Here is a 12,339-nt window from a genome sequence, read left to right as displayed (position 1 = left end):
GCCCCAGGGCTCCAGCACGTGACAGCGCGGCGCTCTAGCCCCGCCCTTTGCCCTGCACGTGACCGTGCCCGCACGTGTCCCGCTCGGAGCCTGCGGCGCTTTGTCCTCAGACGGGTTGTGCGGCGCGCGGGGCTCGGAGCGGGTCCTGAGTGGTCGGGAGCCGGACGGTGAGAGAGGGGGCGGGGTTCTTGCGCTGAAGGGCTGCGATTGGCCAGGGAGGTGGGTGTTTATTGGCCGGGGAGGTTGGTTGTTTATTGTGGCAGGAGCTCTGTGATTGTCCATGGAGTGGGTGGGTGTTTGGTGTGGAAGAAGGGCTGCTATTGGCCAGAGAACAGGGAGTTTATTGTACGAGGAGCTCTGTGATTGGCCCGGGAGCGGGTGGGTGTGTATCATGCTAGGAGGGCTATGATTGGCCGGGGGGTGGGTGTTAATTGGCAGGGGAGATGGGTGTTTATTGTGCAAGGAGGACTGTGATTGGGATTGGCCAGGGAGCAGGGGGTTTATTGTGCAAGGAGCTCTGTAATTGGCCAGGGATTGGGGAGACTATAACACAAGAAGGTTTGTGATTGGCTGGGGAGCAGGAATGGGCTTTGGGCCTGTCCTCCCTGGTTCTCTGGACTGCTGGGTCCATGGCCTGTGCCCCTGGTGCTGATTGCCTTGTGCCCATCCCTCTCCCCCCACAGGCTGCCTTCAGGATCCTGCGGCTCGCAGCTTGGCAGTGTCAGCTCCTCAGCACAGAGCCCAGCTGGTGGAGTGAGATGCCCAAACGGGGGAAGAAGGCAGAGGATGTGGACAGCACGGACGAGTTCGAGGCCACAGGTAACCGCGGCCCGCTCCCTGTGGCACGGCGACCCCTCCCTGCTCCTCCCTTGTGCTCCCCACTGCACTCCTCGCGGCACTGGTCCCCTTCTGAGCCCCGCTCCAGTCCGTGCGGAATGGCACTCCCTCATCATTCCTTGTGTATCATGCTAGGAGGGCTGGATGGACCTTTGGTCTGACCCACTAGGGCCATTCTTACGTCCTTATGTTCTTGGCACCCCCCCAGCTGCTCAGCACCACGTCCCAGCTTTCCTTCTCTCTCCTGCTCCCCAGAGCCCGGGGCAAAGAAGAGCAAGAAGGGGGCAGCGAAGGGCCCCAAGGAGAAGGTGGCGGAGGGCCCCATCCTGTACCAGGATCCGCCCGACAAGCTCACCTCCCCCAGTGGGCAGAAGTACACCCTGAAGGTCACATCATGGAACGTGGATGGGCTCCGGGCCTGGGTCAAGAAGAAGGGCCTGGAGGTAGGAGCAGCTCTCTCAGGGCGCTGAGCTCTGCCAGTCCTCGCTGGGCTAGGCAGCTCCTCCCCGGTTTGGACCACCCGCGTTGGGGCCCTGGTCTACACCTGGTAGTAACAAGGTGCCAGGGGCTAAGGCCACCCCTGTCCCTGCAGCAGAGCTGTCCCTAGACATTTTGGTGCCCTACGCAGCCCCCCCACAGGGGGAGGGGCTGGCCCCAGGCCTCCGCGGGGGGGAAGGAGCAGGCTTCGGGGGGCAGGGGGGAAACCGCCCCCCAGCACGAGCCGGCGGAGTGGGTTGCGGACGGGTCGCTCCACTTCCTGCCGCCCGGTGAGTGCAGGGAAGGCCCGACCCCGCACTCCAGGAGCGGCGGGAAGTGGAGTGACCCAGCCCCAGCCCGCTCCGCTCTGCTCCCCTGGTTCCTAGCCTTGGGGACTTGAGGGGAAGGGGGGAACTGCCCCCCAGAACACACCAGCGATGCAGAGCGAGCTGTGGCTGGGTCGCTCCACTTCCTGCTACCCCATGAATGCAGGGCGTACCTGACCCCTGCTGTAGTCCCCCGGGATGTTGCTCAGGGGAAGGGGTGGAGTGGGGGTGGTGCTGGTGCAGAGCAGGGGCGGGGGCCATGGGGAAGAAGCAGGGCAGGGGCAGCTTTCCTGGCTGGCATGGGCTGCCACTGGAGCAGCACACAGCTGCGTAAGGCACCAGGAAATTTGCATATGGGTAAGGACGGCCCTGCCCTGCAGAGGCTGCAGTGTGGCCTTGTGATTACAGCTAGAGATCTTACAGCAGAGGGGGCTGGGAGCCAGGACTCCTGGGTTCTATCCCAGCTAGGTGAGGGGAGTGGAGTGGGATCTAGTGGGTCAGAGCAGTGGGGCTGGGAGCCAGGACTTCTGGGTTCTCTCCCTGGCTCTGCTATTGACCTGCCGGGTGACCTTCGGCTAGTTCCTTCCCCTTCCCATGCCTGTTTCCCCACCTATGCAGTGGGGATAAGGATCCTGACCTCCTTTGGAAGGGGCTTTGAGCTCTGCTGAGAAGTGCTCTAGCCGAGTTAGGGATTGGGATTTTTTCCCTGCCGAAAAAATCTTCCAGGTTGCGGGGGATTTCGCAGTGTATTTCATGGGTCAGATTTTCCACGTGGAGTTTGGATTCCCACATTCGCTACTTCAGGATTTTTTTGCAAATCTAGAAATTTTGGATTTTTAGATTTATTCCATTTTCCTCTCCTGCTTTGTGCCTCCAAGTTGAGTGCAGTGAACAACAGCTGGGCTGTGGGAACGTTGGCTTGTGTTGGAAAAGTCACGTAATGGCAGAGACGCACAGCTTCTTAGTGGACCTTCCCGCTCTACTGCCCCGGACTCCTAGGTCCCTTGGGCACTCACTAACTCTTCTCCAAATTAGAGACTCTTGGAGACATCCTAGAATAGGGGAAAAACAGGCAATTTGAATCCTAGGCATCCTGCCTCTGTTACATTTCCTGGCTGGTAAATGGGGATTGGAGCATGGGGGTGTCCTAAATTTCCAAACATGTTTGCTTTTCCTAACCCAGAATGAAATTTTAACTCAAAATTGACATTCGTCATCCCCCAAATCCCGCTGGACAGGGGGAAAATGATGCGGCTGTAAAAAACTGAAGCAGTTAACTTGGGTTCATGAATGGCTGATTCCCTCGAGCCTGGTCCACAACTGGATTTGTACCCAGTTTGGTTCCAGTGGGATCGTTCAAATGGGTCTGAAGTCTGAAAAAGATTTGGGGGTTGGGATGAGGGTGGATAAGCAGCTGTGTAGGAGCTCGTAGGGCATTGCTGGGGCCCACTGGAGTCATACGACTCCGGGATGAAGAAACAGGCAAATCTGGAGTAGGTGCAGAGAGGTTATTTTACTTCTGGGAATTGAAGCTAGACAGATGCAGCCTGGAAATAAGGGGTACAAATAAGGGTTACAATAATGAAGGTGACTAATTGGAACAATGTGCCAAGGGTCGTGGTGGATTCTCCATCCCTGGCAATTTTGAACAGCTCTGCGCTAGGAATTGTTGCGGGGCGGTTCGCCAGCCTGTGCTATCCAAGCAGTTGGACGAAATGATCCCACTGGTCCCTTCTGGCCTTGGATCTGTGACTGTCCGTAGCGTGGAAGTGGTTTTACTGGCCTGAAAGTGCTGTCACTGGTCCGGCTGGTCCCCAGCAACCAGCACCGGAAATCCACGGCCAGGGGCAGGGAGGACACAGGTGCTCCGAGGGAGGGGATGAGCCGGAGGGAAGTGGGGTGGAGTTGTGGGGCAGGAAACCTGGGTTCTCTTCCTCATCCTATGAGGTTCCCAGAGAAAGGCTCCCAGCCCCGCTGACCCCGCTTTCCCCCTGCAGTGGGTGCATGAGGAGGATCCCGATGTACTGTGCCTGCAGGAGACCAAGTGTGCAGAGAAGCTGCTGCCCCCCGAGATGCGGGAGATGCCCAAGTATCCCCACAAGTACTGGGCCTGCGCCGGCACCAAGGAGGGCTACAGCGGGGTGGCTCTGCTCTGCAAGATAGAACCGCTCAGCATCACCTACGGCATTGGTAGGGACCTGCCCCACCCCCCAGCCTCTGCCTGCTGAGCCCATGCTCCCTGCTCACCACACCCCCTACCAACCTCTGCCTGCAGACCCCTCTTTGCCCACTGCCAGGCCCTTTGCCTGCCAATCCCTCTCTGTGCCACCTACAGCCTCAGACAGGCCCTCTGGCCTTTCCCCTTGTCCCTTTCCCTTGACCCTTGCCATGCCCCCTATGCCCAGGGCCTCTCCCCTTTGGCCTCTGACGCAAGCCCCTTGTCTCCCGGCAGGCGAGGAGGAGCACGACCAGGAGGGCCGTGTGATCACGGCCGAGTTCCCCTCGCACTTCCTGGTGACGGCCTACGTGCCCAACGCAGGCCGGGGGCTGGTGAGGCTGGAGTACCGCCAGCGCTGGGATGCCGCCTTCCGGGCTTATCTGCAGGGGCTGGATGCTCGCAAGCCCCTGGTGCTCTGCGGGGATCTCAACGTGGCCCACACCGAGATCGACCTGAAGAACCCCAAGGGCAACAAGAAGTCGGCAGGCTTCACGCCCGAAGAGCGCCAGGGCTTTGGGGAGCTGCTGGCAGCCGGCTTCACTGACACCTTCCGCCACCTCTATCCTGACACGCCCCACGCCTACACCTTCTGGACCTACATGATGAATGCCCGCGCCAAGAATGTGGGCTGGCGCCTTGACTACTTCCTGGTCTCAATGCGCCTGCTGGGGGCGCTGTGCGACAGCAAGATCCGCTCCCAGGCCATGGGCAGTGACCACTGCCCCGTCACCCTCTACATGGCCCTGTGAGCAGCCTGATATGGTCCCAACACCCCTGTATGGTCCTGGGAGCAGGGCGGGAGGAGGGTGGGCCATACAGCCTGCTATGGCTCTGACACCCCTGTATGGCCCTATGACGGGGGGGTTAGGGCCATACAGCTAGATATGGGCTCAACACCCCCTCTATAGCTGTGGGAGTGGGCCCATACACCTCTCTATGGCCCTGTGTGAGGTGGGGGATCCATATGGCCATATGTGGCCCTGCACCCTCTCTCTCTCTCTAGTCCTGTGAGCAGGGTGGCCCGTACACTTCTATGGCTTTGTGAGCAAGAAAGGATTGGACTCACATGCCCCTATACATCCCTGTGAGGCCGGGTAGAGTAGAGGGAAAGCCCCCGCCCCCAAGATCAGGGGTGACTTCCCCCCAAAATGAGACCTGATTCAACCCCCCAACTTGTGGGCCCTGGTGCAGTAAATCCCAGAATATCAGCAGATCCCTCCCCATCTGAAAGACCATGAGCCTCCCAAATTCAGCCCTGAACCCCCTAACTCACCCAGTGACCCCCAGTCTGAGGCCAGGAGGCCCCTGAACTTAGAGGGCCATCCAAGCAACCCCCCTTATACCAACCTCCCCCCATCCTAGCCTCCAGAGAATTCCTCACCCCAGGAACTGTTTTTTACCTGTAGAACTAAGCTGCTGCCTTGCCTTTAAACCAGCCCCCCATTCTTTGCGGGGGGGGGGGGGGGAACGGAGCTGTGAGGAGCATTGATTAAAGGCTTTGAAAGGAGATGCTGTGTTTCATCTCGCCCTGGGGGGGAGTGAGGCAGAGCTGGGAGACAGTCACCCTCATGCTGCCCACTGGCCTTTCTAGCTGGGGTCCCGCAGAAGGCAGCTGCAAGTGAAGGGGGGCTTTGTGGGGAAGCAGAGTTGGACTGAAGGCCCTGCCTGGGACATCACAGCCTAGAACGGAGGGATCCCCGCAGACACTCAGCTTCCAGTTACAGAAATAATGGCTGGGTAAGAGGGAGCTGCTCTGCGTGTGACTGATGCTGCCTGGGTCTGCCGACAGCCTGAGCCCATTGCTGGGTGATGGGGGAAGCAACCATGAGCATGACTGACATTGCCTGGTTCTGCCAAGAGCCTGAACCTATTGATGGGAGAGGGGGAACTGTTCCATACATCTCAATGGGGTGTTCCATCCCAGCCCCACTGCTCTGGGGGAACCAACTCCACGCCTGAAGGAGAGGTTTGGTGAGCAGAGCCCTCCTGCTCCTGGGGAGGGAGGAAGGCATGGACAGGGGGTGCCTTAATCCACCTGCAGCTGGTTCAGCCATACGTGGGCTGAGGAGGAGTTGGGGTCCTACAGAGGGACACCCTCAGGGGGCCCCCCCACGTCTCCAGCAAAGGGGTGGATCCAGCCCTGGCTTGGTGGAGACACCAGCCTGTCTACAGGACGCTTCTCTCCCAGGACTCTTGCTACACACCCTGCCCCTCCCACCCCCCGGAGCTGGAAGAGATCCCAGGAGTCCTGGCTCCCAGGCCCCTGCTATAACTACTAGACCCCACTCCCCTCCCAGAAATCCCCATCCAAGCCAGGAGCAGGAGGCTCTAGGGGTTGCCAGCACTCAGGGGACTGAGCTCCAATCAGCCCCCTAGCTGGAAACCTCAGATACCTTCAACCACTGCCAACCTAGGGGGCGCTAGCCCCATGGCAGGGGGCTGGCTGGCTCGGGGTGGGGAATGGGACACGGGGCCTTTCCCTTCTAGGGGGCGCCGGCCACGATCCAGCCCTGTGGCAGGGCAGTGGCTGGCTCAGGGGCAGGGAATGGGACACAGGGCCTTTCCCCTCTAGGGGGTACCAGCTCAGATCAGGTCCCACAGTGCAGGCTGGCTGGCTCAGAAGTATGGGGCTCCCCCGCTCCAACCACAGTGGCTGTCCCTGGCTGTTGTTGCCCCTGTGGTGTAATGAGTTGGTGGGCTCTCAAGCTGGCAATGGGACCCCCAGACCTAGCCCTCTTCCTCCCCCCCCCGCCAGGGTCACCATGGGGCAGAGTGATGGAGCCAGGCAGGCAGGTGCCGTATGGAATCTCTTTATTTACACTGTGAGGGCATCCATCAGTTGGGCCAGCCCTCCCCCGGGACAGACACACCGGCTTAAAGTAGCACTGCACGGGGTGGGGGGCAGAGGGGAAATGGGGGAAGAAGCCTGGGGCTGGATTTAAATAGCTATGTACAGGGGAGTGGTCAGTATGTACAAGCCAGAGCAGCAGGGAGTCCTGGGAAAGGGGGTGAACCCTATTTCTCAGCCCCCCAAAGATCCCTGAAGAACCGAGGCCGGAGACGTTCTGTTCTCCCTCCCCGAGGGGGAGGCCAGCACCAGGCTCCCCTCATCACCAACCCTCCAGGCAGATCACCCCCAGTCCTTTCCACCCCACTGCCCCATCCCCCTGGGGGTCCCCAACCCCCCACCAGGGGAGGCAGGGCCCAGCCAAGGGAGCTGGTGCTGGGCCGTGCGGGGAGGGGAGGAGTTAGGGGGCGGGAGAGGGGGCTGAGTTAGGATCACACCCCCCACGTGCGGCAACAGGGGCAGCGCTCTGCTCCCCAGGCTGCAGCGATCAGCCCAGTCGGAGCAGGGGCTGGATGGGAAGGGGTGGCCCTGTGGGGGAGCTCGGAGGCATGCTGGGAAGGCTCAGGGCCCCCATGCGACAGGGGCATTACCCATTGGCTCCCCTGCAGGAATGTGCAAAGAACCAGAGCAGCTGGGGGGCGGGGGGGGAAAGAGAGCAAACCCAGAGCAGCTTCCCCCCCGGGCATCGGGGTGGTGGTGGGGGAAATCAGGGCAGGGGCTGCTCCCCTCCAGCTCTCCCACCCAAATAAAGGTTAGCTTTGGTCCCTAAACAGAGCTAGGGCACAGGCCTTTCCCTTCTAGGGGGTACTGGCTCCCATCTGGCCCCAGGGCAGGGACTGGCTGCTTCAGGGAGGAAGGGAATGGGACATGGGGTCTGTTCCCTCAAGAGAGCACCAGCTCTGATGTGGCCCCAGGGCAGAGGACTGGCTGGCTTGGGGGGCAGGCCTGACAGAGCACAGATCAGTGGGGTGAACAGTGGCCTAAGAGATGAACCCACCATGAAGCAGCAGTGAGCTGAATCCTACTCATCACCCCTGTCCCTGGTGTCAGCTCCCGTCCCCAGTAGGTCCCATCCCCCCCAGAATGTACTCAATGCCCCCACAGCTGGGGGCCCCCCTCCCGCCCCACTTCCCTGCAGGCCAAGGGGGTGCTGGGTGTGGCAGTGTCCCCATCAGGATGGATATGGGACCCCCAGTGACTTGGCAGCTATGGGGGCTTCCTTCTTCCCTCTGGCCACCTCATCCTGGGCAGAGAGTCGCTGCTCTGTTACCCAGAGTGTCGGGGCTGGTAGGTGCCAGCTCCACCATCCAGTGTCCCTTGGGTGCGCGGGGTCTCAAGGGTGGAGAGTCCCGTCTCCGTCATCCAGTGTCCCTTGGGTGCGCGGGGTCTCAAGGGTGGAGAGTCCCGTCTCCGTCATCCAGTGTCCCTTGGGTCTGTGAGGTCTCTGGGGTGATGGGTCCCAGCTCCGTCGCCCAGTGTCCGTCGGGTGGGGGTGGTGGGTCCCAGCTCCATCGCCCAGCGTCCCTCAGGTGCGTGAAGTCTCCTGGGTGGTGAGTCCCAGCTCCATCGCTCAGTGTCCCTTGGGGGCGAAAGGGGGTCCCATCTCCATTGCCCAGTGTCTCTTGGCTGGGGGGCGGGTGTCAGGTCCCATCTCTGTCACTCAGCGTCCCTTGACTGGGTAGGTCCCAGCTGAGCCACTGTAATCCAGCTCCCTCTCGGGTTGGTCCAGACAGAGCTACCATAGTCCAACTGCCCTCTTGGGCTGGTGGGGCCCCTTGCCCTTGATACCACCGCAGCTGCCTCCATTGGTCACGTCCTGTGGGGGTCTCCTGCTCAGGCAGGATGGGAGGGGAGCAGGACCAAGGCGAGGGGCACAGGAGCGGACCAGGGGGCTGGGCAGAAGCTGGCTGAGATGGGCGGGGCTCCCCACAGCAGGGGCCGGGGGCGGCTCAGGAGAAGTTCTGGACGGGGTGGCTGACTCGCATACAGGCCCAGTACATGGCCCGGCCCAGACACAGCACAGCCAGGAGAATGACCAGCGCCCAGGAGGCGTAGATCCCACCGTACCGCCGGGCATGCTTCCACGTGCCGAACTGCGCAGAGAGAGACAGCAGTGTCAGGACACCTGGGTTCCAGCCCGGCTCTGCGCGGGGAGGGGGGTCTAATGGTTGAGGGGGCAGGGAGGTTGGGATCAGGACTCCTGGGTTCTATGTCCAAAAGACCCTTCCCCACTCAATGCCCCCTTTCTCCCAGGGCAGCACGGCGACTTAGACCGTCCTAAGGCTCCGTCAGCACGGCCCGCTCCCCTGCCCCGGTCACACACTCACCGCTAGGCCTGTGGCAGCTACCGCCACTAGGACACCTAGGAGGAGGCAGCAGATGCATCTCTTCCGGGGGTACCTGCGCCCGATGGAGGAGCTGCGGGGGAGAGAGTCAGAGTCAGACATGGACACCCAGGAGTCCTGGTCCCCTGCCCCCAGCCACCTTATTCCCCTCCCAGAGCCAGGGAGAGAACCCAGGAGTCCTGGCCCCCTCCCCTCCCACAGCCAGGGAGAGAACCCAGGAGTCCTGGCCCCCTCCCCTCCCACAGCCAGGGAGAGAAACCAGGAGTCCTGGCCCCCAGCCCCACTCGACCCCATACCCCTCCCCAGAGCTGGGGAGAGAACCCAGAAGGCCTGCCTCTGAGCTCAACCACTCCCCATGGCCTTAGACCCCACACTTCGGCCTCGCTTTCACAGCCCCTTCTACCCCTCAGCCTCCCCAGCCCACATGGGCCCAGCCCCACCCCCACTCTCTCTGTCCTGTAGCTGTGGCCCGGGGCAATGGGTCTCAGGGCAAGAAACTTACACTTTGCGGCAGTGTGGGCAGCGGGCTAAGGTGCGGTCTGTGAACTCTGTCCACTGGAAGAATGAGAACCAGAAAGAAACATACATGAGACACCCAGCCTCCTGCTCTACCCACTATACCCCATGCCCCTCCCACAGCCAGAACCCAGGAATCCTGGCTCCCAGCCTCCTACTTTACCCACTAGACCCAACGCCCCTCCTACAGCCACGGTTAGAACCCAGGAGTCCTGTCTCCCAGCCTCACCATCTCCTGCTCTAACCACTAGACCCCACTCCCCTCCCAGAGCTGGAATAGAGTCCAGGAGTCCTGGCTCCCAGCTTTCCCTACTCTACCCACCAGACCCAACGCCCCTCCCACAGCCAGAACCCAGGAGTCCTGGTTCCCAGCCCCCGTGCTGAACCCACTACACCCCGCACCCCTCCCAGAGCCAGGGACAGAACCCAGGAGTCCTGGCTGCCCCTGCTTACCAGGAAAGTATTCTTGCAGTGTCCACAGATGACCCGCACTCCCACAGGCTGGGGCTCAGGGCTCAGAGGCCCCGGGTGCACTGGGCCCAGGTTAATGATCCTTTTGCTGCAGCAGGCGAGAGAAAGCAACAGGGATGAAACCAGAGCCCTGCCCTGTCCTGGGTACCAAGCCAGGCTGTGACCTAGGGACCGCTAGTGCCAACAGGTAGGGGGCACAGGGTGTGGCCAGGAGGTTAAAGGGATCCCCGGGGTCAGATAGCTGCACACTAATTCACCATGTGAGACATTTGCATGGCTGAGAGCGAGAGGATTGTGTCTACACTGGAAGTTGCGTTCCTGAAGTTAAGGCCAGTTGGGCACAGACAGGTTTCCTCCCACTCAGGTACCCCGGGAAGCATCACCCAGGCCCAACGTGCCCTCAGTGCCACCCCTCCTCGCTGCCCAGCACGGCTTGGGACCCCCCCCATGGCTCACCAGTAGGGCCGGGGACAGGCAATGCGCTGGGATGTCACCTTGCAGATCAGCAGGCAGTTGCAGGGACATCTCACATACTTCTTCCCCGGGGGGGCATTCTTGATCGGCTGCAGCAGAAACAGAGAGGCGGCATGAGCCTGGGGGGTGCTGGAGGCTAGGACTTCTGGGTTCCACCCCTGGCTCTGGAGGGGGCACAGCAATCTCAGACCTTTTGCTCCACTTCCCCTGGTCCAAGCCTCGGGGTCTCCCAGCTCCAGCCAGATCCCAAGGAAGTCTTCAGAGCTGAGAATTGCCATTCCAGCTCTACGGAGAGACCATCCCCTGACACCTCGTGCCAGGGGCCGACAGACAACCCCCAAATCCCTCCCATTCCTGGGGGGGCCCTCAGGGACCCCTGCCGGGCTCACTGGAGAAACAGAGACAGGCATATGGTGGGGGAAGAGGGTAGTGGGACCTCACGGGGAGGTGAATGGGAGATCCAGCCCCCCACAGGAAGACTGTGAAATCAGTGTGGCCCAGCTCACCGTGGCCTCGTTGCAGACGCTGCACTTCACCACATGCTGGTGCATCTTGCCCTCCACGTTGATGAGGCTCTGGCAGACGCGGCAGGTGATCATGGGGGTGCTGCCACTGTCGGGGCTGGCCATGGGTGAGTAGGGTGGGGGGTCTTCGCCATGCAGCACAGCTGGGTGCCCATCCAGGAATGGTGGGAAGCCTGGGTGAGGGAACCACAGGCTACAGCCACCTGCAAGTCAGCCTGCCCTAGGCCCCTTAGCCCCACCCACCTCCCAAAGCTCCTCCCCCAGTCCCACCCTCCAGCCATTAGCTCCACCCAACAAACCACATAGCTCCTCCCAGTTCCCTTAGCCCCGCCCACCAAGACCTCCCTGACAGCTGCAGCCCCCTACCGCCCCATCGATCAAGACCCCTAACCCCTCCCCAGAACTTGTAGCCCCCACAGCCCTGCCCACTCAGCCTTAGCCCCGCCCACACCGCCCCTCCCCCACGCCCATTAGCCTCTCCCCTGCAAGGTCGTGGGGGCGGGGCCGCTCACCATGGGGCGGGGCCGGCTTCTCTGCGGCGGGACCCCCGTAGGGCGGGAGCGGCGCGGAGGGCACGAGCCCGCCAGGCCCGGCCAGGACCCCGCCCGCCCCGGGAGTGCCCGGCTCGCCGAGCTCCGCGGGCAGCAACGGGGAGCGTTCGCCGTCCCCCGACATCGCCGCTTCCCGGCTGCCGTAGCGCCCGTCCCCGGCTCCCCGCAGCGATGTCCTGAGTCACGTGAGAGGGAGACGGCCGCCTATTGGCCAAGAGGCGACCGGGTAGCAGTCATGTGATACCAACATCACGTGAGCTCAAGCCGTTCTCTCATTGACTGGCGGCTGCCAATTGCCAGCACGTAACATCAATGCTCCCCACCCATTGGCTGGATTCGTCACCCTTCTCATGTGACTCGAAATGGGCTCCCTGAATGGCTCGACTAACGGCGCCTTCCCCCACGTGATCCCGGGGGCTTCTCTTACTGGCTGGACCTTGGCAATCAGTCCCACATGATGAAAACTCTGATTGGCCAATCGCTCAGCCCGTCGTATCGTCAGCGCTTTCACGCCGTCTGATTGGCTGGAAGCAGCAACTACCCCTCGCACGACCCCTCCGGCCCCCGCCCATTGGCTACCGTCGAACTCGCCTGACCCACTAAGCCCCGCCCTCATTAGCTGCTCCGCTCCCGCCTTCCAGGCGCAGTGCGCTTCGTTGGCTGTTTCCCCTGTCAGTTGAGCCGGGCCTCACCCCGTTGGCCATACCCACTCCCAGCCAGGGCCCCTCCCACTGCCTGTCAACGACCCTCCT

General features: G+C 61.8%; 2 protein-coding genes across 5 annotated transcripts; one reads left to right on the top strand and one right to left on the bottom strand.

The window, feature by feature from the left end:
- Positions 1-16: 16 nt before the first annotated feature.
- APEX1 (apurinic/apyrimidinic endodeoxyribonuclease 1) lies at positions 17-6,049 on the top strand. Of its 3 annotated transcripts, none has more exons than XM_084645920.1 (5): positions 17-167; positions 684-819; positions 1,093-1,280; positions 3,638-3,830; positions 4,093-6,048. In XM_084645920.1, exons 2-5 carry the CDS (start codon positions 759-761, stop codon positions 4,605-4,607), a joined length of 957 nt encoding a protein of 318 aa, XP_084502046.1. In that variant the 5' UTR covers positions 17-167; positions 684-758; the 3' UTR covers positions 4,608-6,048. The 3 variants fall into 3 exon arrangements, with proteins under 3 accessions (XP_084502046.1, XP_084502047.1, XP_084502045.1); XM_084645921.1 differs by lacking the exon at positions 17-167 and adding an exon at positions 199-219 and having other exon boundaries at positions 4,093-6,049; XM_084645919.1 differs by lacking the exon at positions 17-167 and adding an exon at positions 238-289 and having other exon boundaries at positions 4,093-6,049.
- On the bottom strand, positions 2,392-11,773 carry PIP4P1 (phosphatidylinositol-4,5-bisphosphate 4-phosphatase 1). 2 transcript variants are annotated; one of them, XM_084645928.1, is made up of 7 exons: positions 11,549-11,773; positions 11,019-11,209; positions 10,495-10,601; positions 10,021-10,126; positions 9,554-9,606; positions 9,034-9,124; positions 2,392-2,692 (listed from the first exon to the last, which is right to left on the bottom strand). In XM_084645928.1, exons 1-7 carry the CDS (start codon positions 11,709-11,711, stop codon positions 2,672-2,674), a joined length of 732 nt encoding a protein of 243 aa, XP_084502054.1. In that variant the 5' UTR covers positions 11,712-11,773; the 3' UTR covers positions 2,392-2,671. The 2 variants fall into 2 exon arrangements, with proteins under 2 accessions (XP_084502054.1, XP_084502053.1); XM_084645927.1 differs by lacking the exon at positions 2,392-2,692 and adding an exon at positions 6,653-8,799.
- Between the last annotated feature and the right edge of the window lie 566 nt (positions 11,774-12,339).

Source organism: Lepidochelys olivacea (assembly GCF_965140295.1).
Source record: "Lepidochelys olivacea isolate rLepOli2 genome assembly, chromosome: 13".
In the NCBI taxonomy this organism is placed as follows: domain Eukaryota; kingdom Metazoa; phylum Chordata; order Testudines; family Cheloniidae; genus Lepidochelys; species Lepidochelys olivacea.
The sequence above is the reverse complement of the archived record's forward strand: the minus strand, read 5'-3'. Positions and strand labels throughout refer to the sequence as shown.